Source organism: Corticium candelabrum, chromosome 17 (assembly GCF_963422355.1).
Source record: "Corticium candelabrum chromosome 17, ooCorCand1.1, whole genome shotgun sequence".
Lineage (NCBI taxonomy): Eukaryota > Metazoa > Porifera > Homoscleromorpha > Homosclerophorida > Plakinidae > Corticium > Corticium candelabrum.
Genome location: NC_085101.1, coordinates 586,654 through 610,441, shown reverse-complemented (window position 1 = coordinate 610,441; position 23,788 = coordinate 586,654). Strand labels below are relative to the sequence as shown.

Below are 23,788 nucleotides of genomic sequence, written 5' to 3'. Positions count from 1 at the left end.
AGCAGTCTGAGTAATCATACAACAAATCACTTAAATGCAAAAGCCTTAAAGTGCTAAATCCTCGGCTACTACCCAATTGTTCACTTGCTCATTAGTTCTACACCAGCTAGACTGTAATTATTGTTTTCTCACTAAACGTTTACTGTAACTAAATAGAGCGTAGCTCCTGTGTTGTGTTGTTGACAAAGCAGTGCGCCTCATTACAACACTTAGATAATTAGCGGCATCCCCTCTCTTGACAATTTAGCACATGCTCCAATATATTAAAGACCTTGATATCAAAATCTTTAGCCTCGCGCTGTGCGCATAGACCCAGTTTACAAGAATGGCTTTGCTATTGGGAAAATACAGGAGTCATTGCGATTTTCGTAAGTCTGCAGTAAGAGCGAACAGAGAGTAGACTGAGGGGTGCAGTTGTACAGTGTACAGTGCTAAAGTGATGACAATCTAAACCTGACGTGTGTCGTTGGTCGTACAATTTGTTGTTGGGCTACGCCGGTGTTACTGTACCCTAGCGCTTCTAGGCCTCAAGTAATTATGGCTGATTCGACGTTATCACGATAAATTACCTTGAGTCTTCGCCTTGCCTTCTATAATTAGCTAAGGCTAATTATTCTCGGGAAGCCCTCGGAATCTCGGTAAATATATCTTAATAATGCATCAAACCCATAATTTAAGTATTATATTAGTATCACATTACACTACAAATGAGAGCTCAATCACTTTTTTCAACCAACTTATTAAAGAGAATGATGCTACCTTCCCAGGAACACACCAAGTGATTCCAAGGTTGTTGTCACATACTTGACAGTTGTTGCCATGTACTTGACGGATGTCTTTTTAACAGTGGGATCAAAATGAAGTCTTTCCAATCTTGAGGGACTCTACTGGTTTTCCAAACCATTTGAATAATTTCAATTAGCTGTCACAAAGTTCAGAACAACCAGCTTTCAACACACACACACACACACACACACACACACACACACACACACACACACACACACACACACACACACACACACACACACACACACACAAATGTTCAGTACTTCAATGTTTTGCCAAAAGTTCAAAAAACGCTTTCCTTCTGCATTAAACTCAATCCAATCTAAATCAGAGACAAAGTTTATTTCCTTGTAACATGAAATCAACCAAAATCTAACCAGAGAATAAACAAAATGTTGAAGAATTAGAAAGTATGGAACTAAGAGGAATAATAATTTGTTCAAATCCAGTATGGTTTTCCTTATGTTTCCCCTTTGACAAAACAAATCATTAGCACACTAGCCTCCTTGTTTCATGTACTGTTCCCCATACCAAAGGGTGAACATCAGTAGTACTGACTTCACACTGCAGTTCTTTCTGTCTTGTACAACACAACTTTTTCAGATACTTCAGACTGCTTAATTTTTGTTTCACCTTAGAGTCAGCTACAACTAACAAGTAAATGCATTAATGCAGCATTAAACCAAAATTCAGAAAAACATTTTTAGCATTTACTTCGATCTTTAGCTCTCAACTTGCCAATATCATCATCAACTTGACTGTCTACTTCCGATACTTCAGTCAAGTCTAAACTGTGTCTACAGAGAAAGAGGTACAAAAGCAACACAACATATTTAAAGCAGCAACCAAACCTGACAATATCAGCAAACGCTTCTGATGTGAATGCCCAATCATAGCACTGTAAGACACAGTAATTAAACTTTACAAACTAGACTACAAATCTATTTGAGTATCTAGATTACTAGCCAAGCTATCGTCTGGTTGACATAGTCAGAATCACAAACTGCTTCAATGGTAGGCAACAAGCCTCTACCAACAATTAATTCCTGCAATACAAAACACTATATTAAATCAGTATATCAAACTAAAATTTAAAAAACACTTGATTGAGCATTATCACATCAACCACCTCTTTGACCATTGGATCACCTCATTTTCACTTCAAAATTGCTGTAAATGTACATAGCAAGAAAGTGCCCTTACTATGCATGGTTGGACCTAAGATAGACCATATGTAGCTTACTGACTGCGCTCATGAGGAGCTTTCCAAAATTAATTAGCGAAGCTACAAAAGCCCCTCCTGATCAAGGTCCAATGAACATGATATCAGCTTCCTGTCATGCATTAACTGATTTGTTGCATTTTTGGCTGTATCTCCTATAGTTGCTGTTTCTGTGCAGTTCGACTGGTAAAGTGTTAAGCCACATAGTACTTCTATCTTGACATGTGCAACCATTTATGACATGTCACAAGATTTAATGGCATGATGACTATCATGTGGTAGAAACTCCATGACAACCCAATCACAATACAGATAAAGATAATTGCTCACCCTAGCCAAGAGACGAAGAATTTTGTTATGGAAGTCATCTGGAGGTAAGAGCAGATAGAGCAAGATCTCAGACAAATCTCTTAAAAATTCTTAAAAACATATAATCATATCAGAAAAAACTTGAGGTCAGTAGTACTATACATGTACCTTGCTCTTTCTCTGATGAGGTGCATATACTCCGGAATGAATGCGAACTATCCAACTCACTCTCAACATCAAAAAATGCATGAACAATTTCATCCTTTTGTGAGCTAGATTGTGATAAACTGTCATGTTTTTTTATGACCATTTCTTGCGCTGCTCTGTAGAGACGAAGATGTGTTGCAAAGTCATCTACAAGTCGCTGTGTAAAGAAAGGCACCCAATCTGTCTCCTTTGACCTAAAATCCATAAAATAGTTTTATCTACCCAAATTAATTCACATAACAATTTCTGGAGTACCAGTCTCAGTAATTCTTAACATTTATGTTTATGTGTAAGTACATATTTCACTCTGTGCAATAAACAGTAGAGGTTAGCAATTCCTCCACTAAGCCATCGAAACTTCTGTGGATTACCAAAGTGAAGTTACTGCACTATATTTTTTATACAGTACATTCCCAACTCAAGACAGAAAAACCAAATGTCATAGTTACTAAGAGTCCACACACAAACTTCCTTCATTTCTCTTCGTCCATTCCAATAAGAAACGGTGCAGGTCAAGGTCACTACAGGCTATGTTGGGAGGGGAAATTCTCTGACAGCAAAATGCTCTTGGTTGTGTACGCCTTGCTAAAGGAAAGTTTGATGGCAATACTGACATTGGCGAGATAATGACTGACCATGTTTCTGCCTTTAACGGTTTACAAGGACAGCATGATGCACACGTACAGCAGTGAAGCCACCAACATCAAAACTGCAATGAATATCAAACTTCGATGTTGTTTGCCTTGTTTTGCGTCACCGTTTCTGCTCATCCTTGCGGTCTTTCTCTTATTTCATCTTTTATGAAATTCATTTCTTGCATGGTGGTCCAGATTTTATTCCTCCATATATTTTGATCTCGTGCTTGTATCCTCCAAACCTGCTCAAGTTTGCAATCCCTCAAATTTCTCTGCACGAAATTGTTCCATCACATGCTCTGGCCTCCAACTGAATGACTTTCTTGAGATGGTGCACACACCAAAAGCTTCCTTGGTAGACGACCCTCATCTATAGTAGATATTCTCTGCAGGTGGACAATTTTCCGATGGAAGTGTCTCTCTTCTCGTCCCATAATGACACACCAAAGATGAAGCAAAGGCATCACATCACAAAAGTCTGCAGACGACGTAACTGAGGCTCCAGAATTACAGCTGCTTCCAGACCATACAGAAGAGAGGAAAGAACTACAGAGACAAAAGATGCTCAGCTTGGTAGAAGATTTGATCTTTCTCTGGTGCCAAAGATCGCAGTTGAGTGACCTGAATGACTGACGTGCTTTGGTGATATGTGCAGAAATATTTCAACACCTAAAGTGCAATTGTTGGAGAAAGAACTTCCAAATTACTGGAAGGATGGTATCACCTCAATGGGATCACAGTCAGGACAAAGAACAATGGGAGATGGAGGATGGGCAACATCTTCAGGTAACACAGCTAACAGCTTCGTCTTTTTGTAATTGATGGTAAGCCCCATCTGATGGCAAGTGGAATCCATAAATTTCAGCAAGGTATAGAGACTTTCATATGAATCAGATATCAATGCCATATCATCAGCATATTCAAGATCTGCCACTGACATCTCTGATGTAAGCTTCTTCCTGTTTCCCACTAAGTCAGCATCCAAGCGGTATGACAAGCACAAGCCAACATCTGGTTGGTGATCAGTAACGACAAGTCAAATCACAGTATCAAAACAGAGGTTGAATAAGGTTGGACCAAATACACAACCCTGCTTGACACCAAGAGATACAGAGAAAAGCTGCGAGATTTACCATATGACCTTACAGTGGCAGAAGTGTTGTTGTGCAATGCTTCAATGACATTAAGTAACTTAGATGGCAGATGGTAACAGCACCGAAGTACAGTCCACAGAGCTGCTCTATTGACAAAATTGTAGGCCTTGCAAAGGATCAACAAAACAGATGTACAAAGGACAATGATACTCCCTAGCTGTTTTCATGGTCAGCTCTGGGTTTGATCCTGTTCAATATAGCACGAATGAAACCTTGCTGGGAATGCTTAAGAGGACAATGCCTCTGTAGTTGTCACACTCAGAATGGCTCCCTTCTTGTGAAGAGAGACAATGAGATAGTTTAGCTAATCCAAGAAGATGCTCACACTGCTCCAGATAGAGTTGAACAATCAGGTGAGCCAGCAAGTGGATTCGCCTCCTCCCAATTTCAACAGCTCAGCAGATATGCCGTCAGCTCCTGGGGTCTTACCAACTTCAAGCTGTGCGATAGCTACCTGAATCTCCTCACACACACACACACACACACACACACACACACACACACACACACACACACACACACACACACACACACACACACACACACACCACATGTGCACATGCACGCACACATGCACGCCCACCACACACGCACACGCACACACACACACACACACACACACACACACACACACACACACACACACACACACACACCAAAAGCTCGATGGAGAGTCATATAGGACCACGCCCCTTTCTGTTGTGCGACCCGGATTAGAAGCCTCGCTACACTCAGCAATTACGGACACATAGTAATTTATACAGGAAACCAACATTTGCAACGCATATCCCGTCTGTGATGATCTTTGGCTGACTACTAAGCCACATTCTATTCTAATTGTCGTAGCATATTCAATTATACATGCACAGAAGAAAGAACAATGCAAAGGCACTAAAATTAGGATCTATATTTGTGCAACGTACGCTAGGATACCATGTTACCGTAAGGATACTCCGTAGTCTGTAGACCTAAAAACCACTTGAGTAAACTACCTCTGAATCATGTCTAATGAAAGCTGTTACATATAAACAGGTTTAATTAACGCTAATGAAAACGAGCTAAATCTTGGACATGCTTATAAAAGTCTTACAGGCCTTCTAATGACGACATGTACACCCTAGCTATGTTGCGCTTTTACGCTTCTAAAAACTTACCAAACTAGAATTTTAAAACTTTTTAGAAAGAAATAGATGTAGGGATTGTCTAAAAAGTAACAGAAACAAGATCTATAGATACTGTGAACCAAAGCAAGACATCATTAGTGAATCCTTCCAACCCCCACATTCCCTACAGTTTACTTCTTGGGGGTTGGAAGGATTCACTAATGATGTCTGGCTTTGGTTCATATTAGCTATAGATCCTGTTTCTGTTACTTTTTAGACAATCCCTACATCTATTTCTTTTTTTCAGAAAATTTTTTTTAAAATTCTAGTAGAGTTATCTAGTTATATTGAATTTAATTTACCATTACTTACTGTGTACAGAATGTATCAGTAAAGTCAGTAACAAGCTTTATTAATTAAATTGTTTGTGTTTAATGATTTCTAGTTAAAAATTACTAGAATACTAAGACATGTTTCTATTTTTGTCTTTATGGACGTGACATTTCTGTGATGCAGGACAGTCAGACCAGTGTTTTTGGGCAATGGAGAAGTGTAGCCACCTTGCCAGAAATATATGACATACTGAACAGCATACATGCTGAACCAATGGTCCATACTGGCTATAGGAAATTGTTTGCTGAGATAAGCAGTCTACTACAGAATACATTGTTATTTCGTAAAAAATATAATAAAAATGTCGAGAAAAAAGTCTCTGGAAGTGACGGTCAGTCGGGTTATCCGAACTTGACAATTTTTTCGGTATGGCCTTATATATATTTCATTTTATTTTATTATATATCTTTAACAGCCACATCTAGCCATCACCTCCCAAGTTAAAACTTACATCATAGTGTCATCTGAAGAAGAAAAACATCCCCAAAATGCAAGATCATGCTCTATTGCAGTTCTCCTTACACTAACTATGCATTGTACTCCCACAGTTTAACTGATGCTGTTCAGAATAGTATTGGAGAGCTTGATTCAAAGTAGTCCCAGTGAACGTCGTTGATTTCAGAACAATGGTTTTCACAGTCTTAAGACTAGCCGGAGTCCAATACCCAAACTTTCTACAGAGATGGGAAAGAAATCTGCTCCAAATTGAGTCATGTTAAATCTCATGTCTCTCGTCTTTTTCCATTTCTCCAGCATGCACCGGCTTCAATAGCAGCAGTGCAGACAAAATGTAGTTGCAATGAATTGTGGACAATGTCAAAAAAGCTGGGTTCCCATTAATTGATGATTAGCAGAACAGTTCTGCTCTCTTCTACAATATTATAATATTTTTATTATTACATACATGAACATTCCCACCCCAACATCCCCAACAACTTAAGCATGCATGTCCCAACTACTACATATATCTAAATTCAAACATTGTAAACCAATCTAGTATTATGTGACCATAATTTGACAAAACTTGTTGTAATAAGTTGTTTAAAGACTTTGAAAACGTCACATGACTCATTGCAGAAATTCTCGATGCTACAGAGCGCAGACTCGAGACTGTATGGTGTCCAGAAACCAAGAGTTTCCACAGCAAATGGATAAAAAAACACCGCCAGCTGCTGTAACTCTATCAGCGTGACAAAAGTCTTTGCGAGCTTCTGCAGTTTCTGCAGCAGCTCCTGCATTGCTGGCAGCTTTAATAATGAATGAAGCTGCAGGCTGTTGGCTACTGTAACATTGAAGAAGTCTTTGCGACCCAGAAAAAATCAGAATGAATACATCACCACCACGACTGTACACTTACATATTGATTACTAACTTAAAAGAGTTTTATACACAAACATTATGTGGGAAACTTGAACAGGTATTATTTTGTGTAAACTGTACTGAATTTAGCTACAAGGTGGTTGTTCCATATTACTAAAAGTCTAAAATTTATTGAAATCAGAGGTATTCATTATTTTAAAAATATACTTTCAAATTTGTTCTGGATTTAAATAATACTTTATAATCTCAGTTTTAAAAAAGGATACTGTCTCACTTTTTATGAATACAAAACAAATTGTTTTGTTAGATAAATTGATGACTAATTTTAATTAAAATATCTTTTATAGCTGTCTAATGACTCTGATTGATCACAAACCATGAATATCTGTAAAAGCTCAGCATGTTGTTCACAAAGATAGAGTTAAATCACAGGCTGATCATATTTGTCAGTTGCAGTAGATAGAAAGGGCAGTTGGAACGCAAAACAAAATTTTCTCACATCTAATTGAAATGATAATTGTTGCAAGAATACTAGATACATAATGTAATGTTTCAGAAAGAAATAAGTAGTTTGTCACAAGAGGAACATTTCTAGAGTACAATGACGTTGACATTAATATAACTTCCTAATTGAAATTCTCTTCTTGTAGTTGACTTTAATTTTTGCAATTTCAACTCAACGGTTCACATTTACATAGAGCTATGAGTAGACAGATTGCATGAGAGAGTATAAGTAACAATTTCACAAACACTTCTAAATAATTCGCAAATGGTTTAACCCATCCGCTAACGGTTCAACCCATTCACGAATGGTTACCCGTACTGTTCGCCATTCGCGAAAGGATCAGACTCGTGTATGGGTCGGACCATAATATACCAAGTCATGACTCGTCTGACTTAAGCCATTTCAGCAGTCCCGTTGGACTTCGTTACTTCAAAGATGTCGCTGCCGTTGCAGGGAACAGGCGTATCAAACGTGGCAACTATTTGATGCATGTATACGGGCATACGCAGAGAGGCGCATTTTTTAAGCACCCGGATATACTAAAAAATATCTTGCCTGTTTCGACACTCTCCACTTGTACCGTCCAATGTCAAGAAGGAGCATTTTAAATTTGGTAAAGATCCAATGTGCCGTTCCAAAGAAATTCGTGCCCGAGTGGAGACGGGCTCGATTGGCAAGAAAGTGTGTCGTCCTGAGAGAAGTTTGGAAGACGACGACAATCTTACTGTCAATCTGCATGTCTTTGGCGTGCATAAACCAATTTGGTGGAGATACAGGTGGCAGCACATACAGGCATACAAGTATATATTAAGAATCTATTTTTAAATAACTAAGAAGTTACCACCTGTAGCTTCTACGTAAATTGCCACAACCTAACAGATAGCTCTTCATGGAAATTAGTACAGATCTACTAATAAATGAACCAATCTAAACAATTTTTTTGCAATAGTTTTGATTATCTCCAAACTGCAAGGTGTACAACAACCGAGACAATCTACCACCAATGGATAAAACATGCACCACTGGCAGCAACAAGGTCTCCATGACGACTGTCTTTATCTCTTTCTTCAGCTTCTGCCGCCACACCTGCTTGAAGTGCAGCTTCATTGACATATAATGGCAACACAGAGTTTCGAACTGAGATATCAAAATACTCTAGTCATACAAGTGAAAAATTTGGGTGACAAATGTCACCAGGTCTGCTGTTACTCGCAACAGAACAACATTGTTCACAACAAGTTTGACTGTTGTCTAGTAAAAGGGCATGAAAAACAATATCACAGAGTGAATCATGGTGCTTTGTCTGCAAGTTACCATGACCACAACTCAAGAGATGGTCGCCCGTACTGATCGAGAATAGACCACATGTGCATTGTATAGCGTCAGGAAACGACAGAAATAGCAATGCCGAAACAAATTCATAACCAGATAAATAAATTAAGAAATAAATAAAATAAATAAGAAATAAATAAATAAATAAATAAATAAAAAATAAAAAATACAGAGATAATAAATTCTTGCTTGCTCATGGCCTAAATTTGTGTTGGGGATTGCCCTCAACAATGAGCCAGCATGCTAAGAAGAAATTGAATTGAGCCCTGCAAGGTCTCCTATGTTTGCATTTGCTTTGATATCTAACAACAATGATGTATCCAAGACATTTGGAAATTGATGCTGTGTTCCTCGAAAGGAATCCATAAAGTGATTAGAAGACAAATGCTGTGACAAAAGCTGTCTAGTAAAAGCCCCACCCAAAAACAAGCCTGGTCCATTAGAGCCATAAAATGACATGTCATTTTCAGATAATACAGAATATACTGATTGGTCATATAGTAATTGACTGACTACAGACTGTGAGGAATTACAACTGCTTACATAAGCAGATGGGGCTGATCTACTAGCCTCACGTAGTCCAAGGCCACCTAAACGAATAAGAAGAGTGGCCTGTTTCCATGCATCACCACTGATTGAAGAATGAGAGAGAGCCTCCAGGGACTACCCTAACGCAACCCTTAATTCGTCAAGTGCAAGATTTCTTACTAGAGTGTGTGCAGCAGTGAATATAGTCCCAGGTATGTCATCATCTGGAAGTAGACTCGGTGAGGGATGGGTTCGATTTCCACTGCCTACCGCGTGCGCTCGAACTTGCCAGGTGTAGGCTAGTACAGCACATGTTTACTTTACAAGACGCACAACATGCCAAACCTCTCTCAAGGACGGATAAACTTGCACCAGTTGTTCATGTATCAAACTCACTTATTAGCAAATGCCACAACAACATGCTGTGCAAGTTGGCGAAGCTCGTGTAGAAATAATGGACTTGTTCCAAGAAATTCGTAATACCACCACTCAACACAGTCTCTGAAAGTGAGATCAAGAATCTATGCACATACAAACATAGCTATGGTAAGATATTTATTAATTGAAACATCAACACAGTTAACTGCAATGTTGAAAACAACTAACTTATAACACACATACAATACTGAAGTAGACATTATTTTCCATTCAGCATACAGAGAGAAAGACTCTACACATTTAGATATATCGTATGTGCAGTTGATTCACCAATAGAAGCACCCTTTTCACTGAAAAGCTGTTATGAATTTTGTGATTGGTTCAATCATATAAGACACTCTATCAGAAAATAGATCAATTACTCTGTTTTGATAAGCTGTGGCAGTAACGTAAATGTTGATACTTCACTACAGATATGCCAGTCACAAAAAGTATTTGCAACCATCTTGAGTGCTTTTTTCAGCTAATTCCAAGCATTCTCAATCCAGTTGTTCCAATTGTTCTAATGGCTCTAATTAGCTACACACAGCCAAAACAGAGTTATGGCATCAAATAGAATCCTTAAAACTAATTTCGCCTCTAGGAAGCGCCTAATGTGGAGTGGTGCCTCAAGTAGAACAACTACAAATTAGTTGGTCAAATTTGTGTGTTACATAGTAATAATAATCATGTGTCTCAGCGGCTGCAGGTTAAAACACCTTCTACAGCATAAAGAACCTAATAGTTTGCTTGCAGCAGCCAAGAGCCAGCTTGGTTACTGATTGTCAAATGCAAACAAAAACCCTGGTATCAGACCGATTGGCGATTGAACCAATACACAGTATGATTTAGGAAATGCTATACATGCTACAGTGAAATCCGATAACCAATCAGCAACAGGAACCCTCCAATTATTTGTTGGTTAGAGTTCTGGCTGTAAAGCTGCCATTCACGCCATGCGATTGATTTTCCAAGAAGGTGAAACAGAAGCGATTCTCCTCATCAATGCCACTCAAGCATTCAACCACTTGAATAGACATGTGGGTCTTATGAACATATCTAGATTATGCCCAGCCATTCATTCTGCTTTGGTCAATGCTTATTATAAATCTTCAAGTATATTTGTTGGAGTGAAAGCATACTGTCTCAAGAAGGAATGATCCAGGGAGACCCGTTAGATATGGCCACGTATGTTTTAGCTACAGTGACTAACAGAAGTTGGCCCAAAATATGATACTTTCCCCATGGTGCTAAGTCCTGGCTACTAGTTAAACCAGGATGTTTGAAGAAAGCACAGGTCATGTTTAATAACACTGACATCAATGTTAGAACTGAAGGACGCTGTTACCTCGGAGCTGCGTTAAGTCAACAGTAATATTGTGACAATTGTCTGAAAATTAAAGTGGATGGCTGGAAACAAGAAATTGAGAAGCTCTCTCATTACTCAATTGCAGCCTCACAATGCATATTCAGTCTTCATTCAAGAACTCATTCATAATGGGGTTATGCCACTAGATGCAACAACCACCTGCTTCAATTTGTTAAACCTCCTATAATAAATTAAATTTGTCATAAGGGATTAAAGTGTCCTTTTGTTATTTATGAGACTTTGAAGCTATCACCAAAACAACTGAACTAGTAGAAAGGCAATCTGATGTGTCATTTATAGATGGTTATCAGCTTCATAAGCCTGGTGGGTTCACTTATAAGGTTGCTCTATTGATGATAAATATACCAAAGATGCTGTTAGAAATAGAGGTCTTGATTGTGTTGAAAAGTTTATTAGATGTTTGAAGGAATAACAATATATATATATATATATATATATATATATATATATATATATATATATATAAGAGATCTGATTTGTGCCATATGGGAGCTTAAGTTAATTAAGAGACCATTGTCATATAACCAGCAAAATACAGAGGGGCGGATCATAATAGTTGTAATTTAAATTATAAATATCCAAAAATGACTCATTGTATTCCACAATTTAAGGGGCTATCATTCACATTTGATTATGCAACATACTGGTAAATTTAATGATCAGATAACTTGTATTTCTAATAACATGGAGAAATGTATTAGCTTTTCACTTGGAGAGTTTGTGTTTCTTGACAGCTTGCAGTTTATGAATTGACCACTTGAGGATCTACCACTAGTTAAAAATTCAGGAGGACTTGATTCATTCAAAGCACACTAAATCTGAAATTTGTAATGAAGAAAAATTAGATTTGAACAAGAAAAGGTGTTTATCCGTACAATTACATGAACGACTTTGAAAAATTGACTGATATTACTGTCTGTTCCCCATAAGTGGGAACTTTGACAATCTTCAATATCTCCGCTGTTTCTTGGACTTACTGATGATCTCGGTATAGTTAGAACTCGCTAGGTCTGGCATTTCTATTTATCAAATTATCTAAGCCCTTCCTACAAAGGAAACAAAAGGATACATCTTTTGCATATCAAAGACAAACAGGTGGAGCAATGGTTATTATCCAATTATCTTGTAAGACCAAGGGATCAGCAACTGAAAACCATCTTTTTTTAAAGATAATTGGTGTAACATGGGTCCAACTGGAGTGCTCTCATGAGCACACCTGGTGTGACCTCTACTTCATCACTCCCTTCTATTTCACACTTACAAGGAATAGACAGTAGATTGCCACCAAAGGAGATGTCTTAGTAGTACTCTTTATGATGAAAATATATCTGATGAAGACTATAGACATGCAGAAAATATTTGGAATAAATTAAAAATAAAAAATATGGATGACTATCATGATTTACCGGATAAGATGGATTATTGGCGGGGAATTTAGTTCGGCAGATTTTTCAGCGACCGCCAATATAAAATCCGCCATTAATTTGGCCACCAGGATATGTTGACGTCATCATCCATGTGGATCAGGCATCATGGCAATGTGATGGTACAGTATGTTACACGGATGAGGCCACAAGATGGTAAGTAATCTCTGCTTGCCTGTCTGTTGTGCCTATGAATGTCGTGAGGCTAGATAGAGCTGAACAGTCACGTCCACACGGGTCACGTTCTTAGTTCATCACTAGGCAGTAGTTAAAGACCAATAAGTTAGGGAAATGTGAGCCACAAACACAGATGTCTATCACAAACTCCTCCATGACCACGTAGAGACTAATGAAAATTATGGTAAGACATAGGACAATGTCTCACCAAATTTTTTGTTTGTCCACCAAATACTGCACCAGTGTTGGGACATGTTAGGACAAAACATCCACTCATACGCATATATATGATAGTGTAAACCTTGTGTATTAGCACATGATGGCCTTTCCAATGGCGTAACTGTTAATTTCATGAACTTAGGTGCCTCATGCTATATCCAGAGAAAACCTCAGCTGCCTTTAATGCCATTTCTCCCTTGGAAGTTGGTTATCAAAAATTACATGCAAAATGGCTGCAGTAGGGGAGGCACTTAGTTATACATGCAACACCATACAAGAATGTCCTACCTAGGCTCAGTCTGTCCAAGCCAAAATAATACCCTATTTTCCACACTGGAGACATAGATCAGTTATCAAACAATGATGTCCAACCACCAAAATAAAATCCGCCAATATGCTTTGTCCATCAATTTCTTAGCAAACCGATAATATAAATTCCCGCCAATGTTTCATCTTATACGGTATATCTGAAAAGCAATGTTCTACTGTTAGCCAATGTGTTTGAGAATTCAGATTGGTCTGCTTAGATATATAAATGAGATCCAGTTAATTATTATACATCCCCAGGATTAGCTTGGGATGCTCTTTCAAAAAGAAGTACAATAGAATTAGAACTACTTACTGACTCGTTTTAATTGTTAAGAAAGGTATAAGAGGTGGAATTACAATGATGTGTGTTTAACACATCGACACAGCAAAGCAAATAACAAGTATATGAGCTACTATAAAATCCAAAATGAGCAAGTAAGTATATTATCTATGAAGATGCAAATAATGTGTATGGCTGGGCTATGATTCAATATTTACCAGCTTGTGATTTTAAGGCCGTGTTCCATTAGCTGCACCTTAAAAACTAGTTTAGCTTAAACGCGTCTAAAAGCTACACCAGTTCAAGAAAGTGACTGTTTCCACTAGGAACTTGCACAATCAAGGTGTGCAAAACAGACCGTCTAGGAACGTCTTGTTTTGAAGTATTGGGTTGCTCTGTCGCCAAGTCAGAGCATTCGTTGGTTGTCACTGATTCAGCATCTGCCAGTAGGAATTTGCAAGACGATGACCAAGGACACCGTCTTGTCTCTCTCTGTAGCTGCTAATTTCTTTCCCCCAGTTAACGACCTTTATGTCTTCTAAGGCAATCCTATCCCAGCAAAATAGTCAATATCGTCAAACCGCATTGTCACAAGCCATCTTAATAAACACGCACGCTACTGTCACGTGACAGTTAATTAAACCTATACCACTTCGCCAAGTAGGTTTAAGAAAGGAGTTTAGGTTTAAAATATAACTGGTTTACTGCAGGTGGAAACAGATCAAACCTTAAACCAGTTTAGCTTAAACCACTTGTTAAACTGATTTAGGCACTAGTGTAAATGCGAAATGATTAATCAAAAGCGAGATTACAAAATTTAATGTTAATCAATAAAGTTGCTGATGATAATAATAAAGCTTACATTCTCGAAGTTGACCTTGAATATCTCTTGAAATTACATAATTTACATGCTGACTATTCTTTAGCTCCAGAAAATATCAAAATAACATCTGATGTTATCAGATTATACAAAACAATTACATGATATATTTAAATTAAGTAATTTACAGGTTGGTATGTTAATTCCAAACTTACACAATAAGAAAAACTATGTCGAGTAATTGAATTTACCCAGAAACCTTGGATGAAAGAGTACACTGACTTTAACACTGAAAGGAGAAAAGTAGCTAAGAACAACTTTGAAAATGATTTTTACAAGCTAATGAATAATTCAGTGTTTGGTAAAACCATGGAAAACTTGAGGAATAGAATGGACGTTAACTTTGTAATAATGTTGAATTAAGAAACAAACTAGTGGCTAGACCAAATTATAACTCAATGAAATATTCTCTGAAAATTAGTTGCTATTCATATGAAGAAAACTACCTTATGTGTTTGAATAGATCAATTTATTGTGGTTTTACAATCTTGGATAATTCAAAAATGCTCATATATGACTTCCATTATAACTACATTAATTGAAAAGTATTAAGATAATTCCAAATTACTCTTCACAAACACCGAACTTTGTTATAAAATCAAAACAGAGGATATTTATAAGAATTTTTTCAATGATAAAAATTATTGATTTTTCATATTATCCTAAAGATTGTAAATTTTATGATGCTTCAAACAAAAAATTTATTGGTAAATTCAAAGATGAAACTGATTTTGAACCTATTATTGAACTTATTGGTTTAAGATCAAAACTGTATTCCAAGAATATTCATGCAGGAATCTAAAAAGGCAAAAGAAACTAAAAGAATGTTGTTAATTAAATTGTAAACAGAAGTATGCTAAAATGAATACTATTAGATCAGGCCACCATAAAATATGATAATACAAACTCAATAAAATAGGTCTGTCATGTTATGATGATAAGGGATTTATATTAGATGATGGATGCGAAAGCCTACCTTATGGACATTACAAGACATCCATATAATAATGAATTCTTGAAAACTTAATCTTTCCTAACCGGTTATGGAAAACCATATCACCAATGTTGGTAAGTTTGTGTTCAGTTCTTCTGTAAGAGAGGGTATTAGTATCAACCGTTTATATGCTACAAAGCTGATTTCTATACCAAACCTCTTTGCTTGCAATGAAGCAGGTCCTCGAATACTCAAATTTGTCCTTGCAGTGCAAGAGCCCCTTTTGAGAAACCTACCCCGTGTAATATTTCTCGATAACACAAACGCTACAACTGCCAGTTTATTCGAACATACGCCCACAACAGCCCCGTGTAGACTGTACGTGTCGTCACCCTCCCAACACTTCCAGCGATCGAATATTTCTTGCCGATTATATAGTGCTAGTGCTTCTCTCTCAATTCTGATAGCATTTGTACCGAATCCAACTTACACGTTTCCTGCACCAAGCACTACATGAGGAGTTCGTTGACTTATACCGTCAATGTCCACCTTGCCAATTCTGGTACACTACACATCTGCTTGCGTACACCGTTACCGGTGGCGTTTGTTGCAACGACAGAATGCATCTCCTGTCCATTTAAAGTAACAATGAATACATAACTCATGTACATTACCAATGTCGTAGCTTCTGCTAGAAGCTATAACTATAAGTATATTGATCTGAGGTCAACTATCCAGTGCTTTTTCAATATATTTCTTTACGTTCTTAAAGAAATTCAAAAATAAGAATGCAAACAAGTATAAAAACATTTTGAAAAACCCAGAAAGATGTAGGGTTGCCGTACGAAAAAGAATAAAGACAAGACCATGTACGGTGTTTTGTGACATCTTTCATGAATTCACTCATGCAGACTGAGCAATACATTATCCTTACATTGCACTATATTCTAGCTAAACACTATGTGTTTTATACCTTAGAAAATGGTGCAATGTAGGGATGACGTATTTTTCTCAGTCTGTATAAGTGAATTCATGAAAGATGTCAGAGCACACCCTACACAGTCTTGTTTTTGTTCTTTTTATTCTATGGCAACCCTACATATTTCTAATTTTTTCAAAATGTTTTTAATACTTGTTAGTTCTGCTATGAGCCATAAGAAGTGGGACTTTGTAAAAAGTCACGAGACTTGGCGAGTAGCGTACACTAAACGTTTAGGGCTGAACCAATTTCCGATCTGGAGACTACGTGGCTAGCTGGCTGGCTAACTATGTCTGCCACGCTGCAGGAATGTGCCACGCCTCCTTTGTGTGGCCCAATCACGAAGCATTAATTCCTTTATGTCATCTGTGGCAACCAGAGACAATGGACGAACAGCCAATCGTATGCGCGAAACTTTCATGACAGAGTTTCATTCATGTTTGCAATTGTTAGGACTTGTCGAAAATAAACAACAGAACTCACATGTCTACAACTGCTGACCCGAAATGGATCGCTTTCTTGGTTTTCCGATATTTATACAGGAATCTAACATTGCGTAACCATGAGAGATTTTATGCTCCCTATACAATGACTCTACTTCAACGACTACGGGCTATTTACAGACTTTGTGGTCATGCAAAATGACATTCGCTATGTACGGCTTTAGATAAATTTTACAGGTAGCACATTTAGAAAGGAAATACCATGTATATTCATTATTCTTCGCAACAACTATCCCTACTGTACGTGGTGTTTAGTAGGCTCATAGCTTGTGGAAGCAACGGTGTAAACACAGCTTCAATTACTAGTAACTATTATCAATTGTCAGGTTCAAGTAGTTGTAGAAATTGGGTGAGAACATCACATTACTACACGCATTGATAACACGAATCTATTCTGTACGAGTGCTTCGATAAACAACCATTGCTTGGAGGCCTTTTGGAAACTTAAATATCTTTATCCAACAAGCTTGAAACATGCGTGCCAGAACTCCCATTTCCTATACTACTCATGTTGTTACATATCGTGACCTTCAACTGCTTTGGATCTTTTGGTCAGTTCCAAAAATAGTAGAGGATCAATATCAACGTCCTCGCATGAAGCTTGTGCTGATGAAACAGATATGACAAACTTATTGCAAGTCCAAACAAAATTACAATGTAAGCTGACTCAGGAGGTTACTGGGGAAGAGATATCTTCTATTATCAAGATTGTTGGTTGCAAAGGGCAAGGAAGCAAGAGCAGGAGTATGGTTGCTCAAGTAAGTTTGCACTAGTTTCTCGCGATTTCATTTGGCGATTTGCTTGAGACTGGGTTTATCTATGCCATTTAATGGATGTATCCACCAGTGTGATTATGTCTCTTATGCCACACTGTTTTTTTTCCATGTTTCTCGTCACCATATTGCACAGAAATCAATGCGCGTGCGTGGAAAAAACAAAAATGCAAAAAAGAAAATGTCTGAAGAGGGTAAGCAGGTCGTAAGTGGCCTCAGTACCAATTCCTCTAATAGCCTACATCACCAACATGCAACCAAACATTCTCTGACACTGTGCATGCAGCAACGTGTTAATTTCCTATCCCATGTGCTCTCTGGTATCAGCACGTGGCTTGGGGTGTGAATATGAGAATCTACGATTGCAAGTCAATCATTGCAGAGCTTCACAGCCGTTTCCTTTCAGAATCTGTGCCACCCTACCATCTTTGCTAGCTATTTCAGAGCACCGCTATTCTAACTAAAATGTATTCTCGATCAAGTCACGTGATATTATATCTCCAGCCAGAGTGAAACCTACGCGCACATAGAAAAAAACGGTGTGCCCTCATCTGGACAGCTCGGGTACCATCTCACACATGCAAATGGTGGGGGTCCAGTTTGGACCCATGAGTGTATTTCAAATGTATGGTCTGACTATCTGAGAAGTCTACAGATGCATCACCGACGAGAGCCAAGACATTGCTACACTGTACATAACATCTGACAATCACCCAAACATCACAGTTTTTTATTTCGGTTCAGGGTCAAACACAGATCTGGATGTGTCCTTGGCTCACCCATGAATCAGCAAAGTCATATACTCTTCAGCGTCAACACAAGGTATGGCAGCATTACAAAGAGAACAAACAAAAGCACAGAAATATAGCAATAAATGTCTCCTAGTAAAGGAGCAGTTAGATTAGTGCCATTAGTCTTTAGCTATCATGTACTCTAAATTGTCGTATACAACAGACAGACTGACAGATAGACAGAGCAGCGTTTACAAGTATAGGGATAATATTTGAAAACTTAATTAATATCAAGCCAGTTGTTTCATATGTCTATTACATGGTAGTTACACATTCAAGAACAAACCTCTTGCATTGGTTGATCAATTATTGTAGCTCCTGTCAGTCGTTTGTCCATTCTTAACTGACGTGGTGTCTCTTGGCATCTTCCGCTAAGCTGTCATAAAAATACAGTTTCAGTGCAGCTGCAATATGCAGTCATAAACTATAATGAACAAAGTACTTGTCCAAGACAGGTTCTAGATTGCACAGGATGCCTTTGACTAACAACCTGGAACAGCTCATTAGACTGGACAGCTCCAGAATATCCAGCTACAGACAAAAACCTATAATAACAATAAATAATCTCAACAACAGCAAAACACAGTGTTTGCAATACTCGCTCAAAGCAGTTCAGCAGTACTATGAAACTGCTTCAAAACTATCATCATGACCAAGGCCACATAAACATTTTGATCACCAACTAATTCTTGAGCTAACTTTGACACACACACATACATCCACAGAAACAAACAAACAAACAAACAAACAAACAAACAATTACGTACATGTCCCAAATACACACATCCTAGGTAAACCTACCTAACCATAAAATAAAGTCATTCAGTGGCATAGCTATACGAAAGAGCTGACATGGCATACACTTTGATTTATGCCAACATCAAAATTACAGCCATACTGTTTAAGTATTCTATTGTGTCAATGTTCGTCTTTTCTGTCACTGCTCAGCAGACTGCGGGTTATCTAGTCACTCACAAGATACATATCGAGTTCTTTACATGCCCAAAATAACAAACAACACAAACAAACACAACAGAAAAAGAATCTATTTTGCCTTTATCAACCAAAAGAATGCTACAATAATCTCATTGCAGATCTGTTGTTTCTGCAATCAATTGGTGCTTGTGCATGCATGCCTAATTGAAAGAAGTTAAATGCCATTAAACAACTAACTAGCAATTACCAACTTAACAAAATAGTTATTTGGACAAGTCAAATGTAGCCTTGAAGGTATCTGACCAGGCAAGTAGATTTGAAATATCTGTCTGATGTGGTTGTTCATCTCTTGGTTCCAAACTAATCAGTCTTCTTACCATCATGCTGCCTTTCCTGTGTCAGCAGTACTTTGTGAACTCTCATTTTATGTCACAAAAGCTGAAAATTTATCTTGTAGCTATACTATGACAAACATGACAAAAAAGCAGCAAAAAATGCGTGGCCTTATTGTTAAAATGGTATAGCAGAGAAATTAGATTTATACCACGTTCATACTAGAGACTTCAGAAAGTGTGCCGGATATAGTAGAAATGGATTTAGATCGTCAAAATCGGCATAAAAAACAAGGCCTTTATAGTAGAGTAAAGCAATAGCAATCTTGTAGAAAATATAGCTGGTCTGGCTCGGTTCTGAAGTTGCCAGTTTGAACACGGTATTAGACAAAGCAATGGATATATTTAATAGAGTACACAGCGCTGACAGAAATCTGCATGCAGCCTTTGAAAAACAACTACTCTAAATCAAGCATATTTCGAAGTCAATTTAATTTCGTAAATTTCGTAAGGACCGACTAGCTTCCTAAATTTAAACACTTCCTAATTTTTCTAAAAGTCTGAAAATTAATTATACATGCCCATATACTATACAGATACACTATGTACACTAGTACGTATTCGTGATTTGCACATTCCAATGTTTGCTTTCTTATATGTATATCACAGCAGACTCATGATTAACCTCTTTGTTTGGGTATGGAAAAAACGGCATTGTAGGAGCCTTGAACTGAGGATTCTTGCTTTTCAGCCAAGCGATCAGTAACATGCTTCGTGGGAGTTCGCTCACGTGGAGATTTACGTCGTACGTACCTCTTACGCATGCATAAAAGTTGTGCCTTGCATTTCCGTCATTTCTACTGCGACATACTACACACTGTACTGCAGCAGTATGGTTCTGCCTTCTGGCAAGTTTTGAAATTAAATTGCTTCCGAATAAATACTTACTCAATTCTTGAATTAGTTTTGCTTTCGAAATATACTTGATTTATGGTAAATTTAAGTCGTAACAATGAAAAATAAAGGAAACATAATAGAGCTGGAATAAAAAATTAGCAATGGCACCATCCTGTGCTACCACACAAGCTTTCATAATCTTACAAAATACCGTAATTGTAGAGCAAGCCAAGATTTCCAGCAGGCGTCTTTTCAAGACAGGCTTCAATTCAAGTTATGCTTCTATGCAACAACAATTTGTCATTGCTAGACGTTTACTTGCTTTTCTACTCCACTAGTTTCACAATCAAATCTGACCGGCACCAATTTTGAACAGAACAATGTACGGTATTACTAGAACAGCTACAACAACAGCAAAAGTAACAGATACTGCAAAATTAACTCGAACCATGCTTTCATCCACTGCCTGCGCTTTAGAAGCTACAGGATTAAACTGGCTTTGTGCCCCTGACCACAGCACAAAAGGAAACTGCTAGCTTGTAAGTAACGGTGTACCATTCCCTTTTGGCTGTGGTTTCTGTTGGCATTGGAAACAATGACAATAGAACAACAAAGAAAGAGAGAGTAGAAATGTGTACACGTAACAGAAGCTGACTGATACATGCAAATCACGTGCGAACGATTGACTGAATGACTTGCCATTTAGAGGTTTGTATTCAAGGCTGGCTACTGTGCCAGAGGCGGCATTGAAAATAACGGTTTCTATTTGAGACCACCTCCTATTCAAAGTTGGCTTCAATATGCGAGATTATGATACATACACCTTATCTAAACTAATTTGTGTATTGTGTTGTGTTGTGTTAGGTAGTGTTTCTGATACTGTATAATACATTCATGCATGCACACATACATGCCTGGCATACCAGTACATACATGTCAGCAACTGAAACAGGTTAAACATACATGATCTGTGTTCCCTAATCGTACAGAAGGTTCCTATGCAACTGAAGTGTTCTTCCATTCTATATGCTTTGACAGTTTCAATCGTGGGAATTACATCTTATTCATGTCTAAGCACATGTGCTCACTCTGCAACAAACGATATTGCACCTCATTGCCTTCTCAACTAGACTATAATGACTAAAACTTTCATAAACCCTACCAACATTCCCAGCCATCGATTACACAGCAAAGACTACACCAGAGCTGGCAGTAATGACGAGACATTGGACATGTTCCTATCATTAATAGCTTTGACGGCTATTTTGTCTGACACTGCTTGAAGAAACCATCCCTTGAAATGCATAACACTCACATTCATGTACTACTCTGCATGTACCTTGTAGCAAATGCCAAAATGTGACAATCTTGGCTGGGAGCTAATGGTAGCAGCCTGTTTGTTACTTTTTCAGTTATGAGCCTTAAGGAATAGGGCCGGCTGAGCACTTCATATGTTGGGTGGGCCAAGCCTTGCATGGTCAAGCCCTGCCCACAGTGAATGCAAAAAATAGCTACTATATTAAATCACTTGAACCGATATTTCTGGAGGTTCTCGTCAAAAGCCTGTTGATGAAAGTCCCATTTTTGAAAGTTGGGTAGGCCATGGCCCACCTGCTCCACCGGCCCTGAGGAATGAGACTTTGTAAAAGTCACAAGACTTGGCAAGTAGTGTACTTAAAATGTATAAGGGTTAACTGAGTTCCAGTCTATGGACTATGTAGCGGCTGGCTGACTACGATATGTCTGTCATGCTCAGAAATGTCCCACACTCTAAGTCTTACTTTGATCCAATCACGTAGCGATATTTGCGATTGATCATACATGGCAACTACAATGGAGCTTTGGTGGCTTACAACATTTAACAGGAACCTAACATTGTGTAACCATAAATGATATTTATGTCCAGTATGTACTTTGACAACTAGACTTTTGTGGACTTTGCAGTCAGATGATACGACAGTACTTGGAACAATTTTTAGACAAATTTTTACAAGTAGCACGCCTAATATAAAATCGAGTCTAAATTCATAAGTTTAAATTCACAATTCTTCTTGACAATTGTATTTTGGTTTTCAGAAAGCTCATAGCTATAAACGTAATGGTGTGCAGTTTCAACTAATCTAATTACTATCTAAAACATGCATTAGTTGTTTCTTTGAATTGCTTGCAACTGACATGACGTCTGTGCACAAGTGAGCAGCTGCTATGCCAGCTTGCTGGCCTTCACTGCAATTTGCATGGTTATGCTTCAGCTGCATGCTAATACAACCAAGTACCATCTATGAGTATGCAAGCATCAACGCATGGAACTTAATAGAATTTCAAAATACAAAATATGAAACTTTTCTGTAAGTTATAAATTGAATACAAACAGTACATATCCTGGAAGCTGTGATTGAGCCCTCTCCCCTATAATTCTGGATATATGCAACAAGGGTGAGGCCATCGTTAATCAAATCAGTAGACTACTTAACGCCCAGTGTTCCAACGCCAGAAAAAAGTAAAAGACTAGAATTTTATACCTTGCGTTCTCTGAATTTGATCAAATTTCAAGAAGACATTCAAACCTTCTAGACCTATTACAAACGTCTTAGACATTTTTTAGGTCAAAAAGTGTCATAAAATTATGATTCTCTACTCAAACAGCAATACCGATGCAGAGCATATATTACATACACTTGGAAGAATTCAAAATCGTAAGTTGATAAAATGTCACTTTGAGCCTAAACGATAATTAATTAATTGTCAAAAAAATTGGACGAATGTCATCATATGTCAACGACCATCTTTCGGTGATTATTCAGTGAACTCTATAGAAGCTACGTACCTACTTTATTCATCTTACCCAACACCACACAGAAACAGCAAGACAGATGCTTGAGCCAAGATAGACCAGTCAAACGAAAAGAAGACAAGAAAAACTGTGATCAATAGGTAGCGCATCTAGAAGAAGTCGACGGGAAACGCTAACGGAGAGACAAGAGTCAATCATGGGAGCACACCACACATTGGCCTAGCCTCGCACTGTGGATTGCAGCCCCGGATGCGCT

At 37.9% G+C, this 23,788-nt stretch overlaps 1 protein-coding gene across 1 annotated transcript; it reads right to left on the bottom strand.

The window, feature by feature from the left end:
• Window positions 1-720: 720 nt before the first annotated feature.
• On the bottom strand, window positions 721-23,788 carry LOC134193241 (sorting nexin-13-like). Its single transcript, XM_062662061.1, has 13 exons — window positions 23,584-23,788; window positions 19,016-19,118; window positions 18,860-18,949; window positions 9,894-10,018; window positions 2,489-2,721; window positions 2,342-2,430; window positions 1,752-1,835; window positions 1,641-1,687; window positions 1,504-1,586; window positions 1,321-1,439; window positions 1,167-1,260; window positions 1,053-1,111; window positions 721-922 (listed from the first exon to the last, which is right to left on the bottom strand). Exons 1-13 carry the CDS (start codon window positions 23,679-23,681, stop codon window positions 797-799), a joined length of 1,350 nt encoding a protein of 449 aa, XP_062518045.1. The 5' UTR covers window positions 23,682-23,788; the 3' UTR covers window positions 721-796.